This window comes from Martes martes, assembly GCF_963455335.1.
Source record: "Martes martes genome assembly, chromosome: 16".
In the NCBI taxonomy this organism is placed as follows: Eukaryota; Metazoa; Chordata; class Mammalia; order Carnivora; family Mustelidae; genus Martes; species Martes martes.
In genome coordinates this window covers 24,528,170-24,551,843 of record NC_137904.1, presented here as the reverse complement: position 1 = coordinate 24,551,843, position 23,674 = coordinate 24,528,170, and the positions used below count along the sequence as shown (strand labels likewise).

General features: G+C 38.2%; 1 protein-coding gene across 1 annotated transcript in view; it reads right to left on the bottom strand.

The window, feature by feature from the left end:
- NF1 (neurofibromin 1) overlaps positions 1-23,674 on the bottom strand; it is a 261,002-nt gene that overhangs the window by 12,250 nt on the left and 225,078 nt on the right. The window contains exons 40-57 of the mRNA XM_080825306.1: positions 23,202-23,395; positions 21,717-21,857; positions 21,270-21,549; positions 20,378-20,592; positions 20,076-20,137; positions 19,817-19,931; positions 18,986-19,087; positions 17,087-17,227; positions 14,303-14,429; positions 11,957-12,088; positions 10,845-10,980; positions 9,427-9,584; positions 7,010-7,132; positions 6,492-6,622; positions 6,199-6,299; positions 5,134-5,276; positions 4,714-4,760; positions 3,231-3,447 (exon numbers count right to left, since the gene is read on the bottom strand). Of these exons, the coding sequence (XP_080681432.1) occupies positions 3,231-3,447; positions 4,714-4,760; positions 5,134-5,276; positions 6,199-6,299; positions 6,492-6,622; positions 7,010-7,132; positions 9,427-9,584; positions 10,845-10,980; positions 11,957-12,088; positions 14,303-14,429; positions 17,087-17,227; positions 18,986-19,087; positions 19,817-19,931; positions 20,076-20,137; positions 20,378-20,592; positions 21,270-21,549; positions 21,717-21,857; positions 23,202-23,395 (2,565 nt within the window). The remainder of the gene's footprint in view (positions 1-3,230; positions 3,448-4,713; positions 4,761-5,133; positions 5,277-6,198; positions 6,300-6,491; positions 6,623-7,009; positions 7,133-9,426; positions 9,585-10,844; positions 10,981-11,956; positions 12,089-14,302; positions 14,430-17,086; positions 17,228-18,985; positions 19,088-19,816; positions 19,932-20,075; positions 20,138-20,377; positions 20,593-21,269; positions 21,550-21,716; positions 21,858-23,201; positions 23,396-23,674) is intronic.

Sequence of the window (23,674 nt, the reverse complement as noted above, 5' to 3'; positions counted from 1 at the left end):
ACTGAGCTGCCCAAGCACTCCTGGAATTTCTTTAAATATTTCTGCTTATGAGGTGCTTGGGTGGCTCAGTCAGTTGGGCATCTTACTCCTGGTTTCAGCTTGGGTCACGGTCTCGAGGTCATAGGATGGAGGTCCTGCGTCAGGCTCCGCACTCAGCTCGGGGCCTGCTTTCTCCCTCCTTCTAACTCTCCCCCCATTTGCACGCTTTCTAAGTAAATAAAATCTTTAAAAATAAATAAGCAAGTAAGTAAGTAAATAAATAAATGCTTCTGCTTGGGACTTGGCTGATGGGAGTGGAGACAGGAACCTATTTTGATTTTTATACAGCCAAACATCAAAGTTGAAATGCTAGGCTCAGTTGAGAATCTGAGTAAGATTCATTACTTCCTTCAGCCCTTTGATATCAGCAAACTCAGCTCCATAAAGAAATGAGGAGACAGGAGTATAAGATTCCATTTAGCTAAAGATACAAAACGGTATACCTAATTACAAATGAAATATTAACTCTTAAAAGAGGTATTCTATAAGAGCAAATGGCAAAAGCACAGTAATTAGATACATAGATAAATCAGGATCATTTCATGGAGATAAGCCCACGATTTGGAGATAAAAATGGGTTTGTTTCATAGGAGAATATAACCACTATTGGAAAGATAAACCCTTTTCCCCAAAACATGTAGTAAAATAATCTGGCAAACTGAGGACACAGAATTTGCAATTCAGAGCCAGGAAATGCTGAGGACCATGATTCCACTTAATTAATTTTACTGCTTTTAAAGCTTGTTTCCTTTGAGAATAGTCAAATTCTTCCAGGCTGTGGTCGTCTATTCAAGCAGCCATCTAAAGAACTACTAAAAGTAACACTATTGGTTTAAATCTGTAACCAAAACCACATATACTATTTTCTGATTTTTAGAAACAATTCTAAAAAAAGAGGTTGCAGGATAGGACTTATTTTTTAAACAACCAACACAGGATATAAGCAATTAATCAGCTAGCAGGAGGACCTATACTGCTACCTTTGTTTCCAACCTGGTTATTCTATGGTCTCCATTAGTGGGCAAAGATGGGCAGAAACCTCTCTAACAACCAGTCTGGGTGTTAAAAAAAAAAAAAAAAAAAAGTTAATATAAAAACAAATAACCACTTTCGACAGGTTTAACACCACTTTGGTAGCCCAAGTAGCAAAAGTTTGATCAAAATAAACCAAAATTTAAAACCAGCAGGGCAACTACAGAGTATGAATTTTCCAGTTGTCATTAACATTATAAAGAACAAGTAATGCAGAAAACAGAGAGCTCTGTGGAAAAAAAGGAGTGGTGGACTAGGGTAAGGCAGATGGAAGTAATGAGACAGCAATACATAAACAAATAAATGAAAGAAACAGGGACACAAAGGGAGGGAAGAAAGCTGATCGTAGATATGGAAGGCGACAAATGTGGTAGAAAGAGCATGGGCCTGGGTTCTGGATAAGGACTGTGTGATAAAGCAATTACTTTAGCTCTTCTAAATCCCTGTTTCCCCATCACACACAACATGGTGAGCCTAGAACTAAACAATCTCTACAGTCTTCCTTAGCTCCAAAATGCCAAGATTTGGAGGTGGGGGTGGGGTGTGCAGTGGTGGGGGAAAGAGTTCAGTGGCTACAATATCTAGAAGTACATTTTATATTTTTCCCTGGCTTTAATGGTTGAAATGCTGATAATGGGGCAGGACCACAGGCATACCCTCGGGCAGTGCTTCTTACACTCTAGTGTGTATAAGAATCATCTGGAGTGTTTATTAATACAGACTGCTGGCTGGGCCCAACTCTTGGGAGTTTCTTATGCAGGAAGTCTAGGGTAGGGCTCTAGTATCTGCATTCTAGCGAGCTCCCATATGATGCTGATGCTGGTCTGGGATCACAGTTGGAGAAACACTGTCCTAGGGAATAAGTGACAGAGGGCAAATGAACATGGTTATATGCAGAAGAAATGTTGGCCAGATTTCTCTTATTACTTGGAGGAAAAAAGAATCAGTCAATCAATCAATCAATCAATAAATGCTGGACCAAACAATTTGTTTCCTCTGCTGGCCAAAGCTTTGTAGCTGACCAAAACTGAGTAGATGAATATAGTTATTTTAATACGATGGTTTGTAATATGAGTTGGATATTATATTTGCCAAGTTCTTCAGGCCTTCAAAACTACTCATGCAAGATTGGGATTATAAATTAGGGTCTCTATTTATGTGTCTTGAACATCATCATAGGCTATCACTAGGATTTTAAAAAGAAAATCCATGCTAACACCCAGAAAAAGAACGATGTACAGTAAATATACATCGGTGCTTCAGAAGTAAAATTTTCAGATAATGGAACTTTAAACACAAAACCTTTTTAAAATGTTCACCATTTTAGAAGGGTATCATTCTGAATGGAAAACATGACCATATGGAAGCTTTCCCTCACTATCCACTGTCATCATCACACACAATGGCGTCAGTTCTGCACTGAATAACACCTCTAGGGTCGACCAGAGTTGTAGGAAACCATTCACTCTGACACCGAATGAGCCCGGAAGTCTACAGGTTTGCCACTTCTGCCATCTTGTGTATCTGAGCCCTGCGCCGGCTGTTAGCTAGTATTTCTCAGTGCATCCACCTTTTAGGTGCACGCTGCACTGGCACACTTCATTAGTGTGGAGCTAAGAGCGACTCTGTGGCAAGGAATATGCTTATGTGCTTTAAGATGTCATTTTCTTGAGGTGACGTTTTTCTGGTTGTTGATTTTCCTAGATTTTCAGGTTGGTCTCTGGATGGTTGTGTTGTTGCTGGCAACAGGGACATGGGGTACTACCATACTTCGTGGATTTCTTGGATACAGTATGCTATATCAGAGACATAGAAGCCCTCGGGGCAAGGCTAGTCTATCTAGTAAGGGAATTCTCATTCTCTTCACTTACAGGGTGAGGTAGCTTAGAAGTTGCTCTTTCTGCCCAAACTCTAAAAACTTATCAACCTTAGAACACTACGTGAACACTCTAAACATTTCACTATCTTATGAATAACTGTTTGAAAGTAGAAAGCTTTATAGAATAACAAAATTCAAATCAGCTATAAGGTAAAGAAATGTAAGATGAACCTCATGATAAAAAGGAGCAAAATCTACTATAACCTGGTAACAAGGGAATTCCTGATGTTGGTATATTAATATTATTGCTCAAATTTATATAAAGATTACATTTACTAACCTGGGGAATGCTGGGAAGTTGCAAGTGAGGTCATGGAATTAGAAAGGTTAAGGTTAGCAGTAATACTAAGCTGGCTCTGCACTGCAGGAGGATAAGGAGAAGTGGGTGTCAGGAGGGACTCCTCACTGGTTTCTTCATCAATTCCAGGCAAATACGTGTCAATCAAGGCATCAAGAAACTTAACAATAAGCTCAGCATAGTCTGGGATTTGTGTTTGCTGTAATGGAAAATAGGAAATTATTTTAGCTCCATTCTTTTTTTCTGTAAATCCCCTTTGAAGCCAAAAAAGATTAACTCAATTTTCATTCTGGGCTTAATGTACTATTTTTCTTCTTGTATACTAGAGAGCACTAAAAAAAAGGGGTGGCGTAGGATTGCCAGACTACCATGGGACTTCCGACTGGGAACTCTTCAGTTTACACCTACACCTTCCAGATGACCCTGCGATTACTGACAGCCATGCAGAGGCAAAGACTGAATTAATCCTGAAACAATAAAACCATCAGCAACGATGTCTAGTCAATTTTCCAAAATGAGAAAATGAGCAGAGGATCATCATGCCAGCTGCCGTCTAGATACTCAACTAACTGAACACTGCGGAGGGCAGAGGGTTACTGGCAATCGAACTACAAACCTTCCTGCAAGATATACTTAATTTCTAGGAACTCAGGCCCATTTTTTAAATGACAGCCTTTGCATATCAAGAGATATTCAGTACTAACTGAACAAAATAAAAAACTAAATACCTAATTCTTAAAACTAGAGTAAGATTTAGATAATTCACCTTGATTTAGCACCCCTGCATCTAGAACACTGCACTAGGAACTGGGGAGGGGGGGGGGCGGAGAAACAGAAGTCCTGCCTTCAAGGAATCTCAATCCATCTGGAGGGACCATACACAGAGACAATAATTAAAAACACATTTATGTAGCACCGTATCAACTAATGCTAATCAAAGGAAAAAATGAACAAGAACAAGTAAGAATATATTCCAGATAAAAATGAATCTAATCCAATAAGCTGGAAGGAAAAATATTTTCATGAGGATATTTTTTTTCATTATGTAATTTAAAAAAACTGAGATTTAACTGACATATAACATTGTATTAGTTTTGGGTCATGAGGTTGATTTTAACCATAGGTTGTGCTCCTTCCTAATTATAAGATACTTAAGTGTATGCACTGCAATCATCAAACACACAAATGACCGAGAGCAGAAAACTTTACAGAGGTTTATCACACCCTTCTGAAAAGTCAAGCACAAACTGGACTGAGTTATTTTTTTTTGTAAAAACTGATATATAAATGTATTAAAGGTGCTGCCTCTTAGAAAGAATCTTGTGGTGGAAAACATTTTATAAAAATAACGTGTTTATCGTGAGTCATCATTCTGGTTTTCAGCATACTGTGTGCTCTTAAAGCAGGCACACTAACAGAATAAAAACTTTCATTTTGTCAATAGAGAAAAACAGATTTTTCTTACCTTTGAAAAGGGTCCTGCAAACCGCCACAAGCCATTAAAACCAAAACCTGCAACAAACCAAATGTTATTCTTATAATAAGCACAACAGTCTTTTAATCTTAATAGAAATTAAGTAAGTTATATGGTTGATGACATTTAAAACCTAAACACACATTGAAAACGTTTTTTCAGAATGAATGTCAGAGTAGACTAAGACTCACTTAAAACACACTCAGTATAAAACTGTATTTTTATCTTAAGAAGTTGTAAACTGGTTACTTATTGAACATTTGTCTAATGGAAAGAGTAGAAAATAGGATATGGAGAGAGAAGTATGAACAAGCCTATCCCTTATAAAGAATTCTTTAGTTGGTGCGTTCTGTTAACAATGCACACACCAGCAAGTTCATCAACCACCCTCCTCCCAACACTCTGATTTACTTTGTAGATAAGATGTTTGGTACTGTGGTGGGGATTCTTCATGGTACACCACACTCTGCACGATTCCATGAATTGGATTTAACAAATTTGGATCTTGGCACAATGACAACAGGGTGTTGATCTTAGAGTCCAACAAATTGTGCCTAAACAAAAGCAAACAAACAAAAAGTAAACACAAGAACTTTTTAAAGGGAAATTAAATGGAAAATATATACTGGAAAACATATTTGAATAATCTGAGGCTAATATGATCTCAGCTCTTGAGAGAATAAAATTCATCTTCCATATAGAAGGTTTTTTGTTTTCACTCAGCTGTGGATAAATACAAAAGCTCTACTAAAAAAGAAACAAAAACAGGTACATAGAGTGTCTAATGGTTTGCTCCTAAGTGAGGAAATGAACAATGAATAATGGTCATCACCATGAAGCACTTAAGAGGGACACCTGTGTGGCTCAGTTGGTTAAGCATCTGCCTTCTGCTCAGGTCCTGATCCCAGGGTCCTGGGATTAAGCCCTACAAGGAGCTTCCTGCTCAGCAGGGAGCCAACTTCTCCCTCTGCCCCTCCCTCTGCTTGTGCTCCCTCTCCCTCTCTCAAATAAATAAATAAAATCTTAAAAAAAAAAAAAAAAAAGAAAGAAAATCGACAAGATAAAAAAATGTTTTCCCGGGGCGCCTGGGTGGCTCAGTTGGTTGGACAACTGCCTTTGGCTCAGGTCATGAACCTGGAGTCCTGGGATCGAGTCCCACATCGAGCTCTCTGCTTGCCAGTGAGTCTGTTTCTCCCACTGTCCTCTCTCCTCTCATACTTTCTCTCTCTCTCATTGTCTCTCTCTCTCTCTCAAATAAAGAAATAAAATATTTAAAAAAAAATGTTTTCCCTAATAGGCCAAAACTAGCCTTAGGCCCCCACTAAACCCACTGTCTCTAAACTAAAATCTCTATCATACTGTCTCACATTCCCCTCTCCACAGTCAGTGAACATTACTGGACGATAATTCTCCTAAGCTTTGATAAAACATATGACTTCAAGACAGATACGGAAGTTAAAAACAGAAAATACTTACACGACAGGAAAAACCTTGGGGAAAACAACACTGGCTTCTGCTAAGTATTCATAAAGAATTCGCTGATCAAACTCATCTGTGGTGTATTTTACCAGCGTAGCCTGCCAAAGGGCAAAAACGTCAACAAAACGCAATTTATTTTGTGGCTGTGTTGTTACATGTTCTGGAGAGAAGGAGAAGACAATCTTCCTTTCAGGTTTTTAACATTTAAGGGCCTCCTAAGAGTAGACTGGAATAAACACTTGAGGGCAACTCCCCTCCCCAGCACCACGAGCAAAAGGCAAAAACTTTACCAGAACAGTAAGAAGAAGTGCTTGGATCTTCGGATCAGTAAGTACTTCTTCATCCAAGAGAACATTTGATTCAGACACTGAAACTTTGCGTAAATGCGGGTGTTGTTGTGATGAGGAAATCCTCTGAGTTTCTGCAGGATGATATGAAGATGATCAGCTGTATTAACTGAACATATATACCAGATACTACTTCACCTAACATATTTTAATGATACTTCTAAAATTCAATAGCTTTTTAGTAGGCACTTAAAACAGCAACATAAACATCATACAGAATTAATAGTCACCTATACAAAAGTTCTAGCTGGCTGTTTACAATGCTGTATATATCATATATATGATTACTTTTTATACAGGTTTCAGGATAACTTTCATTTTAAGGACTATAGCTTATCTCTGAAAAAGTGCAAATGCGTCTACATTTTATCCTAAAGATTCTAAGAAATGGCTGGAAAGCAAATGTGGCTCTCCCACCTTATTTTCAATGATCTAGATCAATTATTAACTCTGTTTCTCACCCATTTCATAATCAGTTTCTGCTACTCTCCTCATTTTGGGGGGTGTTGTGATCCCTGATTCCATTTCTTGCCTTTTAGGAGCCTTTGTGTCTGATATCAAGTGATCAAAACTTTTCCTTGTTCCTATAAACAAAAGTTACAGAATATGGCAGTTCATTAACCACAGTGTCTGTGAATAGGATTATACTAAAAAGAAAATGTTTGGACATCAAGTGTTTAAGTTTTCACTTAAGGACCCAAAGAAAGCTCAAATATATCCCTGGGGCAGAGTTCCTCTCCTTGGTTCTCCATCTTGTCACGAAATTTGGCCCCATGGCTTTGCATCTCAGGACAGGATGTGCCTTACTGGTCCAAATTAAGACTGGGATCACATTCACTACACGGTAAGTAGACCAGGCCGCGCCAGCAAGTACAATAACTGAGGATAAATACAGGGGTGTGCACTGGTCAGGAGCAAAGATCAACTATGTCTGAACAGCTTTTTCTCAGTTTAAGAAATTCTGCTCGGGGCAAGAATTAGTCATTAACAATACGAAAACTTGCCAAATGCAGGCAAGGTCAAAGTTTGATTTTAATTCTTCAATCTCTGAAAACAATGTCTGCATGTCTCGAAGTACTAAATAATATATCTACTGGGAGATGCTTCAAAAATGGCAAGTAGTATGGTAGCACCTCCGCTTGGCTGTGAATCTCTCTAGCGTGTATCACTCTACGTGAATTCCCTTTCTCTAGTTAAAGTACCAAAAATGGATTCTTGGGACTTGCACTCAAACTCCTCTGCTCCACTTCACACATCATCTCAAACCTGATTCCTCTTCTCCATTCTCCCACTGCTCCTGCCTTAGTGGAGGTCCAAACTGTCTCCAGTTTGGATGTTCTATTTATCTCTTACACGGTCCCCTTGCCAAACATCTTTTCCTATTTCTCCATGCTGGAGCCGGAAAAACTTAACTTCAAACAAAATTTGGTAATGCTCCTTCCCTAAAGATCCCTGCTGGATACGCAGCTAAGTTTCTGAATGTTGCATACACAGTCTCCTGCAGTCTACTTCCAATCCTTTGCTAGCCTGGTTTCCTACAGGTGCTTTTCTTGACTTTTCTTCACTCATGCTTGCCTTCCTTATCCTGCATCTGTCAGGCAAGCATGTATTGAATTTTCAAGACCCAGTTCCAATGTTACCGCCTCTCTGCAGCTTTTCCTCATTTCCCCAGATGCTCAGTTTCCCCTCAGAAGACACGCTCCTTTAATGGCACCTATGGACGCTGTTGTAATCTGCTGATTAGAAGTCTTGGCCAGCGAACATGAGCTCTTCAGGGCAGAGACCATGATTTACTCATCTAGCACATGCGCTGAACAAACTCAACAGAACATTTTCTCTGAAGTTAAGTTTTTCATTTATAACTTCCTTAGCATGAAAATCCAGAACTACAAAACACAAAGTAACCAGGAAACTCCTAGAAGACTATTTTGTGACAAAGCATAAACAGAAACTAAAGGTAATGACCCTGCATGGCTAGTAACAGTGATCAACGTTCATGGTTTCCGTTTCTTTCATGGCTTACTGGCAGGTTATTTATTTCACACTTCATTGCTCACTGCTTTCCTTGTGAACAGAAACATTTTCGCAGTACTAAATATACGTAAAAATATGCTTGTATGGATAGCTGAAACCCACTGAGCCATTCACAGTGTTGACTGACATACGGATCCTGAGCCCGAAGTATTTCTCTAACAAGGAGAACTTTAGGCCAAGCTGCGTAAGAGTACCCTTGCCTTTCCTCTATGGTGAGGTGGGATCAGTGAACACTCTCATGATTTACTTCCAATTTTCATAAAGGGAAAGGGTCTCTCAGAACTTTAGGTGTCCTTATTGACAAATGCTGATATATCTGAGCAATCTTAACTTTCAAAAATCATATCTTCTTATAGAAATAGAAAAACACACTAATCAAAAAAATTTGTACTGTCTTTTAAAAGAAAAGATGGCAGAAAGTATTACTGCAGCTTCATAGCCTACTGACGTAGTCTGCTCTCAGACAGTACTTTCCAGAAACCATATTGTTAAAGCCCTGCGCCTGTGTGCAGCAAAAGGCCTCCTTTCCCGTGAGAGGCTAACGTCTCCCCTATTCTCATTTCCCCACTGTCTGGCCAAGGCAGAACAAAACAAGGACAGCCACAGTATTTAGTCTAAGAATCAGAAAAAAACTCTTTCAAGATCCCGTTCTTATTCCTCTGTCTTAACTGATATGGCTTAATTGACCTATCAAACTCTTATAGTTGGCATCAAAAGCTTTGCTACATCGAAATGGGAAATTCTGATAATTCTGAACAGCTTCAAATAATTTTCCAAGAGTAAAAGTATCTGACCATTAAAAAGAGTAAGTATAAAAAATTCTGTATCATTTAGGTAAACTAACCTAGCAACTTCTTCGTATTGGCCTGAGAAGGCTGCCCCATGTCCAAACTCATGGATTTCCTGGCTCGGGGACTGGTCTGGCCCACGGTTGGATAGGTGGCTGCAAGGTACCCTTCAGAACCTTTGGGAGATGACCACGGCTGGTTCTCCTTTAGCGTCCTGAGAGATTTAAACAATTGAGAAGAATTAAGTGACAGGTGACAAAGACAACCACTGTTTGCCCCTCTCAGTTGGCTGTCCTATTTCCCAGTGACAGCAATCACTTAATTTTAAACTGCACTCTAAAGGGCTTTAGAGTACAAACTCTTAGTGTATGTTTAAGAAATATCTTCCTTCCTTCTTTCTTTCATTTATTTGGAAAATTTTCTTAAAAATTAGCACTGTTTTTTCTTTTAGCGCTTTTGTCCTTAGCGTCTACTTTCTTGCCATGATGTCTGGTATGCAGTAGCTGCTCACCAATGCACAGCAGAATTGTACTGCATTGATTTTTTAATTGGGGAAATCAAGTCTAAACAGGCAACTATAGTTTTGGTTTAAAAAACTAAGAAAAGCAACTATACTTTGACAAGGGAACACAACAAAACTCATTTTTTCCTTTTCATAACAAGAAGGGCATATCTCAAAGAAATATAATCAAAGGGATGACCAAAGAATAAGACTATCAAAAACTAAGTATACCTGGAAAAGGTATTTTGCATACTTTGTTAAAATCTCAGTGGGAAACTGTAGAGGGCTTTTTAATCAAAAAGTGGGATGGTGATAAATTGAATGATATAAGCTTTTCAGGTCCAAGATTATTTCCCTATGTTTAACACTATACCTCAAACTTAGATACTTTTGTTTAATTGAAAATACAGAAAGTCTCCAAAATAGTGCCATTTTCATGTAATTTCTCCATGTTGTCATGAAAAATATGCTACCCAAGACCACATACAGCAGTGGACATAATGTGACTATCTTATCATCTGAAACTATACTCTAGAAAACTCTTAAATAACTTCAGTGTGGTAAGAGTACATGCTACAAATGTGGTGACATGTGCATCTTTGCACGAAACTATACAGCCCAGCCTCCCATCATTAAGCATGTGATGTTGCCCATATTCCATGGTAGTTTTCCCTAGGCCTTTTTTTTACAACCCAGTGATTTTAAGATCGTCTCTTTTCATTACTCAACTGGTTTGTGCTTAAAAGAGGTGAACTAATGTTAATAGGACGATTAGCTTAGAGGAACTGTCCGAATACTAATCCACATAGAACACTATACATTTATAAAAAGGGTTTTATTTATATACTCTTCCTAGATTATCTTTTCCCCTATATATTACCTTCTGGATTACTCTTGCTGCTTGCCTCTGCTAGCATGGAAAACTGAAGCCTGATTATAAGTACATAATCACAGGAGAAGAAGGCCACTGACCTATAGCTAGGGTCGCCATGGTGGATGGGATAAGTATCCATAGGAACATTTTCCATTGAAATATCAGTAAGAAGAAGAGACTTTCTATGTTTTAGGCTACAGCGACTTCGAACCTCCTCAGATACTGTGAGTAAGGCTAAAAGGAAAAAGAAGGAAGGTTAGGAAATTCAACAAATTCCAAGTGTGACTTAAAACAGGATACATTGCTTACAACCTCTTGAAGAGAATAATACCTATTAGACATGCAGATAAAGAGCCCTAGAGAGTGTGAAGGGTAAGACCACTTAGGACAGACTTTCTTACCTTAAAGGTTCATGGTCTGTCATGTTATAAACATGACACATATGGAGATTTTAAAAGAATCTTGTATTTCTCAAGTGCTATGATGTAAATTTGATCTCAACAAACACAGAACGTAGTCAGGACAGGTACTATAAGGTCCATTTTCCAGAAAAAGAATAATACTCTGAGATGTTAAATGATCTGCCTAAGGTAAAAAAAAGTTGCCACAAACTGTAGTCTGCTAAACTGGGAATCAACACTTTCCTCTGAACAACTACATTCAAGACCTGTATCATACATAGGTGCTAAGTGTTACTGAGTGAAGAAACACAGACCGGGTAAGAGAAAATGGGAAGGTTTAATGGGATAGTGGGGATGGGCAGACATTCCAGGTATAGCAAATGGCAACAGGAATGCATATGAAAGAGGCAGAAAGGCAAGTAGATGGGCTTAAACTAGCTCTTCCGTCTGGAGGGGTAATAAAAAGTGGGGCTTATGAAATTTAGGGAAAGACAGCAGAATTAGGAGAGCTACTGAAGAGCCCAGGATGCCAGGCTGAAGCTTTCAGATTTTATAACAACAGGGAACCATGCACTGCCAAAGGGACCAAAGATGACAAAGGGAACATATTCAGACTCTAATGCAAATTCTTTTATGAGGTAAAATCTTTTGGCAAAACTTTCAAAATTGTAACCACCACCACAGGACCGGTTTTTGAGCTCTTTACCCTGCCAAACAGCCAGCTGAAGGACCGACAGGTGTCTGTGTCATCTTGGCAGTCCTTAGATAGAGATGTGGTAAGATTGATTTTGTCTATTTTGAGTCTTTACCTGCTAAGTAAGCCACGCTCTGTGTGTTCACCTCAAACTTGTCACAGTTTCTATGTTTGTTAACCAGAGTTAGTAGTGTATGCAAAATTCTGACTGTTCTCGCAACAATGGCAGGTGAAGGATGTCTGTACCCTACAAAAAATAAAACAAGACATTAATCCATTCTTTCCACAACTACTTCTTGAGCTCTTACTGACTAGCAACCTACAAAGATAGGAAACATAAGGGATAACTCTTGCCTTTGAGAACAGCTGTTTGGGAAGGTGAAACATACATATGTGAATAGTTAATTACATGAAAGATTAAGTACCAAACATGTGCAGAAGAGAATACTATTCTCTGAAAGGGAGGAAAATAAGGAAGGATGAATGCTGTTTCAGACATTCCATTCCCTAAAGCAGTGCAGGGATTTAAAAAAAAAAAGTCTAGATATTTGAGCTCACCTTCAGATATCTTTTTGAAAACAGTGTTCTACTGCTTAAAAATTCTTTTTTCTAATTAAAGGAAAAAACCTAATGCTATAGGATGTATATGTTCTCAGAACAAAGAATAGGTTTGGTCAGAGAGTAAGCTTGGCTTTGGACAGCCTTTAATCATTAGTGCTACTCCATTTTAAAGATTTTTTTTTTTTAATTTATTCATTTGAGAATGAGAGAGCCAGCTAGAGCACAAGTTGGGGGGGAGGGGCAAAGGGAGAGGGAGGAGCCGACTCCCCGTTGAGCAGGGAGCCTGACGCAGGGCTCAGACCCAGGACCCCGTAATTATGACCTGAACTGAAGGCAGATCAACCAACCAAGCCACCCTGGTGCCCCAGTGTTACTCCGTTTTAAAGAAGGGAATCTGTACACTGAAAATATCTGGTACTCTTTGAAATACAGAATCAGCAAGCACTTTATCAGCCTCATGCAATCTTTCTTTTTGGTATCCTATAGTAAGTGTAGTATCTTTTGAGCAATCCCTATTCACTTTAGAGATTAAAGCTATTAAAATTTTTCCAGAAATTTCATAAGGTAAAGAAATCAAATGTTTACACTGACAGTAGTGGGTGTACATACACCTGTCGGGTAAAAACTGGGAGAACTTTCATGATCCCTCAAGTCTAAGAATCATATCCATTGATTTACAAAACTGCAGACAAGCTAGAGCTTGAGTCTCCAACTGTGGCCAAAGCCAGTGCTGCTTAAGACCACTGGTTCATGCCAGCTGCTCATCCCAAGCCTTACTTTACACTGCCTTTGCCTTTGACTTACCACTATGTGCTGTTCCTGTTAGCCATAGTCTCTGGCCATGGCTGTTCCATGTTAGTAAACCAAAACTAACACACAGTGGAGTCAGCAGCGGGGCGTGAAGCCAGAAGAGGCAGTGAGTGAGCTGGCACTGAGGACTAGGAGACCACTGCTACGAGCAAATCAGAAATCTGGAGGGATGAGGATGGGGTACCAGAAAGGTGAGGTGCTATGGTATGTAACAATGTGACTGAGCAATAATACCTTAGAAACAAGTTGAAGAAAATCTGTGATCAAATCTCTAAGATACCATATTCTAACATAAGTTACTCAAGTAACATCATTTATTGATTTGCAGTCTGTCTTATTTTAAATAATCAAAAAGATACGTAGTGTTAACTAATAATACAGCTATTAGAAAGTCCAGTATTTAGGATTATTTCAAGAATCAACTCCTTTGTTGCATTTTAAAGGAAATCGGATAATTTACACAGCAATTAGGCTCTATTAAAATACATACTGAGTAAAACATAGCTCAATAAGACAGCTATATCCGCATTTATTTATTTTTATTTTTTTTTAAAGATTTTATTTATTTATTTGACAGAGATTGCAAGTAGGCAGAGAGGCAGGCAGAGAGAGAGGAGGAAGCAGGCTCCCTGCTGAGCAGAGAGCCCGATGTGGGGCTCGATCCCAGGACCCTGGGATCATGACCCGAGCCGAAGGCAGAGGCCTCAACCCACTGAGCCACCCAGGTGCCCCTATATCCACATTTAAAGTAAGATATATGAGTGGTGCCTGTGTGGCTGAGTGGGTTGTGCGTCTGACTCTTGGTTTCAGTTCAGGTCATGAACTAAGGGTTGTGGCACTGAGCCCTGCACTGGGCTCCATGGTCAGTGGGGAGTCTGCTTGAGATTCTCACTTTCTCTCTCTCTCTCTGCCCCTTCCTGTCCACCCTCTGCCTCCCTCTCTCTCTCTCTCTCTCTCTCTCAAATAATCTGGGGGGGGAAAAAGTAAGACATATGAGCCAAATTATATCAACTAATTTCAAATAACAATTTTAGTTACTTCTGGCTTCCTGATATCATTTCCTAAAAATATTCTGACACAAGGCTTCTACCTTTTAAGAGGTGTCCAACCAGTGCAAAGTTGAAGTTAGAGTTGAAATTGAGTCCAACAAAATGATCCATTTGTTTGCAGTGCCATTCCAGAGGATTCCGGATTGCCATAAATACTTCCTCTGGACTCTAGTAAAGATAATCAGAATATGGTTGATGGGGTTCACACAAGAACTTTACTTACTGGTTTATGATTGTGTTCATAGCTATGATAAGTTAAGTAACCCTTTCAAGTGAAGAGAAATTATTTTCAGAAGACTACAGAAAACCATAGACCATTTAAGATACCACAAATAAATAAGTGTGAGACAATCAAGCATATATTAATAATAAGATGACAGAAGACAAAATAGCTTTGATTTATGATGCAAAATAAAGGACCATTAATTTATATCCTGGTGACTTCTTAAAGATTATAATTATTGTTGTTTTAAGTAAGAACATCCATTGAATTGTAGTGGGCATTTTGTAAACTATGACTATAAATTCAAGAAAACAAAGAGAGTTCGTATTTACTGAGTACCTGCAGAATACAATAATGTTAGACGCATTACTGTATTGAAACCTTAAAGAGATCCTATGCAGTCAATATTAGATCCATTTTACAGATTCATTCATTCATTCTCTTACTTATTCAGTACTTATCATGTGTTTTTGATGTGTCAGGCATGGTTCTAGGCTCTGCACATACATCAGTGAACTAAACAGACAAAAACTGTTCACCCTGGTGGATTTTACATTCTAGTACGGGAAAACAAGGAAACTGAAACTTAAAAATGCCTTGCAACTTGCCTACGATAGTTAAGATTTTAACAGTGTTTCCTAAAGTGTGGCTCCAAGTACATCTGCTTTAAAGTCACTAAAGATGAGTATCTGCTTTAAGGTCACTGGGTAAAGCCCAGGAATTTGCATTTTTAAAAAAAGCCCAGTGATCCACTCTTGAACAGAGATTTTTAAAAGCAAACAACTGAAGGTGTTCAGAGCCTGAGCTCAGGTTATCTACATTTCTATCTCAAAGAAAGAAAAACATGAGCATTTAAAGTAAATATAGAGAGACGTTTAGAACAGCACTGTTTAAAACAGAAAAGATAGAAACAAGTCAATTGTTCATCAAAGGGCAAATGGTTGAAAAATTGTGCCTCGTGCATGATGTAATACTCTGCAGCCAATGAGAAAGAATTACATGTTCATGCACACGTGTATGTGTGAGTATATATGCTTAGAAAGATGTCCAGTTTATAGTTAAATAAAAATGCAGTATTTTATATACTATATAAATACTATATAAAGTATGAATACCTATTAACTTGCTATATGTATAATTTTCTCCAGCTTTAATGAGGTGTAATAAATATCTTAGAATTTTATTTGTCAGTTAATGTGTACAACATTATGATTTGATATACATATACGTTGGGGAACGATCTACCCCATGAAGGTAATGAACACATCCATCACCTCACACATCTATAGCTACCCCCACCGCCGCTTCTGGTGACAACATTAAATCATTAAATACAGAACTTAAAGTCCTACTCTCTCAGCAAATTTCAATTATACACTATAATGTTATCAACTACAGTCACCATGTTATACATCAGACCTTATTCATCTCACATGCTGGAGACTTTTAATAGGCTTTATTAACTCTGATTCCTAGTATTCTGGGGGCACTGAAGTAAGTATTGGCTCCTGCTATGGGGCTGTTCTGGCAATGAAAATACCAAGACAGATACTCCTAGACAAACATTTCATTTACAAATATTTTTATATCCATACAAATAGCCAAAATCTAGCTATCTCTCTGACTACCACTGTCCCAAGACAACCCCAGAAAAGAGCAATGGGGATTAGGAAAGAGGGGCTCTAGCTCCGAATCAGATGTACAAATATGGACAAGTTATTTAACTTCTTTGTTCCTATTTTGTAAAATGGAGGCCTGACAGATAAACTTCGAGGTAGCTATTTCAAGTCTACACCACAAATGGCAGACTAATTAAACAGTGTTTAGTCCAAGTATCTTCACACTTAAAACCATGCTCCTGTTCTCTGTTTTTTTTTCTACTCACAGCTTTGATCAAGCTCACTTCAAGTAAATCTTGTTATAAACATGTATCTCTCTTTAAGAAAATTTCTCTCTTTTCTCCTAGACTCATTTTTCTCCAAAGACAAAAAGAATATCACTTCATACTGTTATGTCCCCTTCTCTACACTCTATACACCAAAATCCAACCTGAGTTGTTAAGGCTGATAAATATTAAGAAGGGTGCAAATGGTATGTTTCAAAGTAGGATTAGGCAAAACAAAAAACTAGTACAATTAAGTACCCAAACATTTCCTTTAGAGTCTCCAACCTGTTTCCTCATTAAGAACCATTATTCAATAAAAATAAGCTTATTTTTAGATTATTTCTTCATACGTGAAATGGAGGATACAGAATGCTAACCTTTACCTTTGGGTTGTGATATCACAAATAATGATTGTGCAATGCACAGTAAGGCAGAACACAGCATAGGGCTTAGCCTACTAGCTACTATTACTACTCAGTATTTTTTATCCCTATTCTGTTTACCAGTATTGGGTGAGTACTGTTTCCCGCTATTTTTACACAGAAAAGTTTAAATAGTTTTTTAATGAGCTGCTAAGGAACTATACTCACAATAAGTTGCATTACAGAAATGCATATTGAAGTTACAGACCTCTTCTGATTTTAAAAGGCCAACAATAAAAGAGAGAGGAATTCTAAATGTGCAGACTCTAGGATTGCCAACCCAAACCTTGCTTACCTTGTCATTGAATATCCGCAGACTGTCTAAGGTGTGCAGGTTTTGTTCCAGAAGCGCGGTGCCTGCTGAATACAAGTTGACCTCATCGAGCTGTAGCACAGCCACAGCGACCCAAAAGAGGGCTTTGTGCAGAGGGGAGTCCTGGCAAAGGCCATGCATTCCAGATTAGTGAGATGAACTACAAACAGTCTCATTCGAAACACATCGCAGTATAAAACAGAGCACATTATCCCCCAAATTAAGCATGTTTTCTCTTTTGGAGAAATTAAATATATGGGTAAGCTCTTCATCTATTCCATGTGTGTAACTAAAAACACTGTTAGCCCAGCTGAGAACCCTAGCTTCTCCTTTGATTTCTCCCTGTTCTTTGATTCCAAACTCCAGTCACCAAGTCTCATTAATTCTTCCAAAGTAGTCTCTTTTGTATTTGCTTATTGCTAATGACACTACTCTATGCCAACCTTCCTTATTTTAAACGTGCATTCTTTTTGCCTCCAGTCTCCCCCTACTCCAATCTGCTGTGTACACTACTGCCAGAAGGACCCTTCTAAGTCTTCCTTTTGTCACACTACTCATCTGCTTGAAAACATATAGGTACATTTCCAAACTCCCTTCTGAAGAATCTTGAATGTTAGATTAGTTCTATCCAATCTTTACAATCTTCTGTCTCACTATTCTCCTGCAAAGTTTCTCCACACTACTAGAATGGTCTACCTACCATCCTTTCATTGTCCCAGCATTCCTGTACGATCCCCTGCAGTTCGTTTGCTATGCAAGGCTTTTCCCCTTTCTCGACACTAAAGCCCAGCTGTATCTAACTTTAGCTTAGACTCTACCCTTTTAACTTTCTTGTCACCCTTACCAATATAGAATCTCTTGCTGTTCTGAACTAAAGTTATATATTTTGGGGAACCCTTATTTAGCAGCGTGGTATATGCAAAAATTCACAGACTTTAGAGTCAGACAGCCTTGGAAGAGAATCATGGCTCTGTCTTACTAGGTATGTGACCTTGGTCAAGTCACTTAGTCCTTCTGAGCCTCACTTTAACTTCTAAGACGAGGATGAAAGAACCATTTTGTGCGATCTGTCTGTAGAACATATAACTCAATACGAGGAACATACAGGTATTTATTTCTCTGTAATCTCCCTCAAATCTGGCCTATCTTTGTATTCAATTCACATAATTACACAACTTCAGAGCTGGAAAATAATACTCTGCCATCATCTAGTCTAGTTTACTCATTTTATCAATGTGGAAATATGATGTCCAGATACATTAAATGACCTGCTCCAGGTCACAAAGCTGAGATGAGCTCAGACCATCCAAAAACAGGGGCTGCATCATTTTATTCCTTTTCAGTATCATCTTCATTTAGCACCCAGACTCTCTGGATGATCAGGTATTCCTCCCCTAGCTTTACATTCCTCCACAGTAACGATCATGAACTAGCATACTATGTATTTTACTTACTTTGTTTACTCCCCATTCCCTTCCCAACTCCCACACTCACCCCAAGAACATAAGCTCCATGAGGGCAGGGAGTCTTCCTAGTTTTGTTCAGGTTCTACATCTCTAGCACCTAACATGGTACTTGGCACATAGCAGATGCTCAGCGAATACTTACTGGATAAAAGAATTAAGAATATATACCTATTTTTCCTTTAGCATCGAGGAGACAAAAACTTACAAGATCTTGAGAACATACTCTCCATACTTACTCTTCCGCTAATCTAAATTCTTCAAACAACTAAATTTAAAGACAAGGAAGTTCTACTTTAACGGCAGCTTTTTCTAACTTCTTAGTCCAATTTACTTTTTGAATTCTTTGAAACAAAATACAGTAACATTTAATACTGATACCCAAAATGAATGCACTCATTTTCTATATAGTAATTACCTTATTAAGAAGTGGTTGTAACTTGGTTAGTGCTATCACGGTAGCTTCTATCAGAACTTGACTGTTGTAAGTATCAGGTCCTTTTAAGCAACTCTCAAGTGCCTTTTAGGGAAACAGAATTTTTTATTTTACTTTCATTGAAATAAAACATTAACTCCTAAACTGAATCTCACAATCCATTCAGAACAATTCCTCATTTTGTAAGTGCTAGAATAATTTCCAATGCTATGGTATTCTTGGTAAATAGGTCATTTGGGTTTTCATTTTAAAATATTTCTATATTGGGCGCCTGGGTGGCTCAGTCGTTAAGCATCTGCCTTAGGCTCAGGTCATGATCCCAGAGTCCTGGGATCAAGGCCCACATCGGGCTCCCTGATCAGCTGGAAGCCTGCTTCTACCTCTCCCATTCCCCCTGCTTGTGTTCCCTCTCTCTTTGTGTCTCTCTCTGTCAAATAAATAAATACAATCTTTAAAAAAATTTCTATATTATATTTTAATACAGTACATTGTGCTTATTAATTACATATTACATAATTTTACACAAGGCTAGTTTAACCATATAGTTAAATGCTTTGAAAACTGATAAAATACTAAGAGCACCTTCTTAGCAAAAGATATACATATTTTAAATTTATACATATTTTAAGATATCTTCTTTAGAGGTCTCACACTTCAAAAATTACAATAAAGAAAAATTCAATCCATTGTTTAAAGATTGAACAAGCAATATACAAGATATTTTATTAAATTCAAATTTAGATGTCCCTTAAACAAAGGTATGCTTTACAACTTGAGAACCACAAATATTTGGGAGAGGGGAGGGGGATATACCTTGCTAAGAATACGGATAATCTGCTTTATCTGCCCATGAGACACTCGTTTGCTAATACAGCCAAAGACAACAAGAGCTCTTGGTTGCAGTGATGGGTTATATTGGAATGCAAATCTGCAAGTAAAAAATTCAAAGACTTTATGAAAAACATTTGTGTTTGTATATACTAAATAATTAATTAAAATACTGATTATGCAGTAGTATTTATCTTTTTAACAATACACAAACTTTTACAGCTTAAATTTATTTGGGACCTACCTTTGAGCTAGTTCTGTCCACTGGTCCAGCCACTTGCAAGTTGGAATATCTCTCATACATGCCTTAAAAAAAGGATAGTCTTAAATATTTTTATGTACATAAATGTTTTTAGAGACATTTAAATAAGGTTCATTATAATGTAGTTAAATAAATGACATATATATTACCAATAAGCACGTTCCATGGGAGTGTTTTTATTTAAGCCTCAAGCATAAAGCAGCAGGATAAACTAATATTTCTTCTTCACAGTACTAGTGGATTTAAAAAAAGATCTCACTTTCCTATCATTTTGCCTAATGTACCTCCATGATCTCCAACAAAGCTTCTGTGACTGTTTCCAGGCTGGTCAAAGCAAAAGTCTCCCTTTCATAGGAACCAGGAGAGAATGACCTGTCCCGGTAACTGGAGCGGAAGGCAATGACGGCAGCTGACTTGACTTTGCTAATGCCAAACAGCAGGTAAAACTTGGGTAATGAGAACTCTGTCAAACTCAGTCTTAGTACTTGCTTGGTCTCTTCTGTAAAAGAAAAAAGGAACAAGGAAAAAGACTTTAGAGATATTAACTTTTCAATTCTAAAGTGCCCAATTTCACTTTGCGTTTAGAAAATCTGAATATCGTATCAAAACTACATCACCATGCTCCCTACACCAACCCTCTAGTACATTCTGCTCAATGCTCACTGCTTTGGCTCCATTATCTACAAGTTCATGCCAGTAACGCAACACGTTCAACTGCTGTGGCGTCTTTAACCTCTGTGGTACCTACAGGAGCCCACCGGACAAACGCACATAGAAAATCTTTGCTGTAGGGGGCTCCTGGGTGGCTCGGTCAGTTAGGTGTTCGACTCAGATCATGATCTCAGAGTCATGGGACAGAGCCCCATGTCGGGCTCCACTGGAAGTCGGCCTGAGAACTCTTTCTCCCCCTCTCCCTCTGTCCCCCCACCCCCCGCTCACTCACTCTAATAACTGAATCTTTTTTTTTTAATAACTGAATATTAAAAGAAAATCTCTGCTATACCCTGAAATAGAATGGAATTAATGTATTCTTTTTCTTTTGGATAATATCTCCTGTCATCATCACGGGCTTCAATAAAACGGCTAGTGTTAAAGGTACCATAATAATGAGTAAGATAATGTATGCCAACCTGGTGATATGGACTGCAAAACACAAAATACTTTCTGGGCACTTACCACTGAAGTGGAGCTGTGAACAAGTACACAGAGAGTGAATGATATTAATGACCAGTCCATGTGTGGAAGCTCTAAGGGAGAGTGGCCCTGTGGCTACTAAGAAAGTAACAACGTGGAAGAGGTAGGGGAGGTGTGCCGCCACATCGAGGGAATTGTTGAAGGACAGCATCAGCATGTAGCGTGCTAGAATAGCAATATCGTCCCACATAAGATGTTGTTCTAAAGTAGGAGTCGGAGATAAGCATGTCTTGTCAATTATTTTGCACATCCTTCCAATAACCTGTAAAGAAACGGGATTTTAAAAAACACAGGGGCTAAAACAGAGTTTTCTCACACAAAAAAATTCAGTTTAACTTTAAAATGACTAGCTACAATACAAACAACCCCCTGGCCATAAAAACAGACACAGGATGCCACAGTTCAGAAGGCAAAGGAAAAGTTGATTACCTTGCTTGAAACCAATTTCACATTTCCAGAAGCCAAAGCTACAGCAGTATCTGCCATCACCTCAGCTTTTATTGATCCCAAGCCACCTGTTGCACTGGTTTTGATGAAACTGTCCAGTACAACATCAAGGAGATCTGTAATCTAGTGGCACAGGGGAAAATAACATGTTTTAGCCATTCACTCTGCCAACTTCATTTTTACTTTAAAAATACTTCAAAAGCAGTAGCCCAATCAACATGAAAATTGTCTTCCACCTGAAGCCTCCAAAATACTAAGTTTTATTTAGAGACCTGTCAGTAAATTTATCATTAAATACATAAAGGAGGATGAAGTTATTCATTCAATTGCTTCAGAGATTAAGGGACCAATATTCAAAAATTTAAAATCTCCACATGTATTATTTTCATCCACTAGCAAAGCACCTCTGTTCTCTCCTAAGACAGTAATGTATGATTACTGTAAGAAAAGTATTATTTTAAAATATGGGAAATGACATCGAGTACTGAGATATTTTGTAGGACCATAAAACTGGTTCTATGGTCATTTCAAATTATTTGGAAGAGTCACAGCATTGTTTGAGTAAGGGTATTGCTGCCTTAAGTGACTACTTTGAAGAAATGATGTGCACAATTCTTGTCAGATAAAAAATATTACATTGTATTCTATATTTTAATACTCATATTCTTGTGCTAGAACTATAAACGAGACATGTCTGAAATAGTATTGTTAACAAACATCTACTGGTATCTGTGGTATGTAAGTACTAGAATATGTTATTAAGCACTATTTAGGGGTGTCAGGGGGGTTTAGTCGGTTAAGCATCCAGCTACTGATTTCAGCTCAGGTCATGAGACTGAACCTCACATTGGGCTCTGACCTAGACTTGGGAGATTGCTTGAGATTCTCAATCCTTCTCCCTTTGCCCCTCCCCCGCCACTTGCCTCCCCACTCCTCATGCCAAATAAATAAATAAAATAAACCACTATTTGCTAGAAACAACATCAGATTTTTACAGTTAAATTCTATATAATTATGCCATAGAAAAGAATACTAAAATAATTAGTTTTTTTCTAGCTCTGAAACATGCATTAGACATCTACAATTCTGAACCAAATCAAGAATTAGGTGTCGGGGCACGTGCGTGGCTCAGCCGTTAAGCGTCTGCCTTCAGCTCAGGTTGTAATCCCAGGGTCCTAGGATGGAGCCCCACATCGGGCTCCCTGCTTGGCGGGAAGCCTGCCTCTTCCTCTCCCACTCCCCCTGCTTGTGTTCCCTCTCTTGCTGTCTCTCTCTGTCAAATGAATAAAATCTTTAAAAAAAGAAAAAAAAAAGAATTAGGGGAGTATCTGCATACTTTTGAAAGAGAGAACTGTCTTTTCTATAGCTATATCCCTAGTGCCCAGTACAATATTTTGCACAGAGGGGGTACGAGATTAACATCTGCACTACAGAGGTACTAGACAAATATCTGAGCAAACTCAATACCTGCCCAAGGCTCCCCCATATTTTGGCTTGGATAGATGGGTACATCTGTTTCTCATTTATGGTCATCGTTATCAGCTTATCAAGAATAGCAGTCACTCTCTGTCGTTTGGCATCATCATTGTGCTTACAAAAACGGACTAGATTTGACAGCCACGGAGTCATGTATTCTAAACAAAGGTGTTTCAATTCAATACCTGGAAAAAAAAATACATTATTAGCATAGATGGTCAATGAAAATTACATCAACAGTTATCTAAAAATATAGAGAATTGAGGAAAAGAAGGTAAAAGGTAAAGATCATTACCTAGCATCAGGTCTGGAGAAAAGAGATTTGACAAATATAGTAAAGATAGGGGTGAAGAGAATAAGCCATGAAGAAAGTAATCTTAAAAGCCAGCTGGCCAATATTTGAAAAGTTTTATCTTATTTTTCTTCCTCTTAATCATTTCTCTCCTAGTTAAAAATTTTATTAA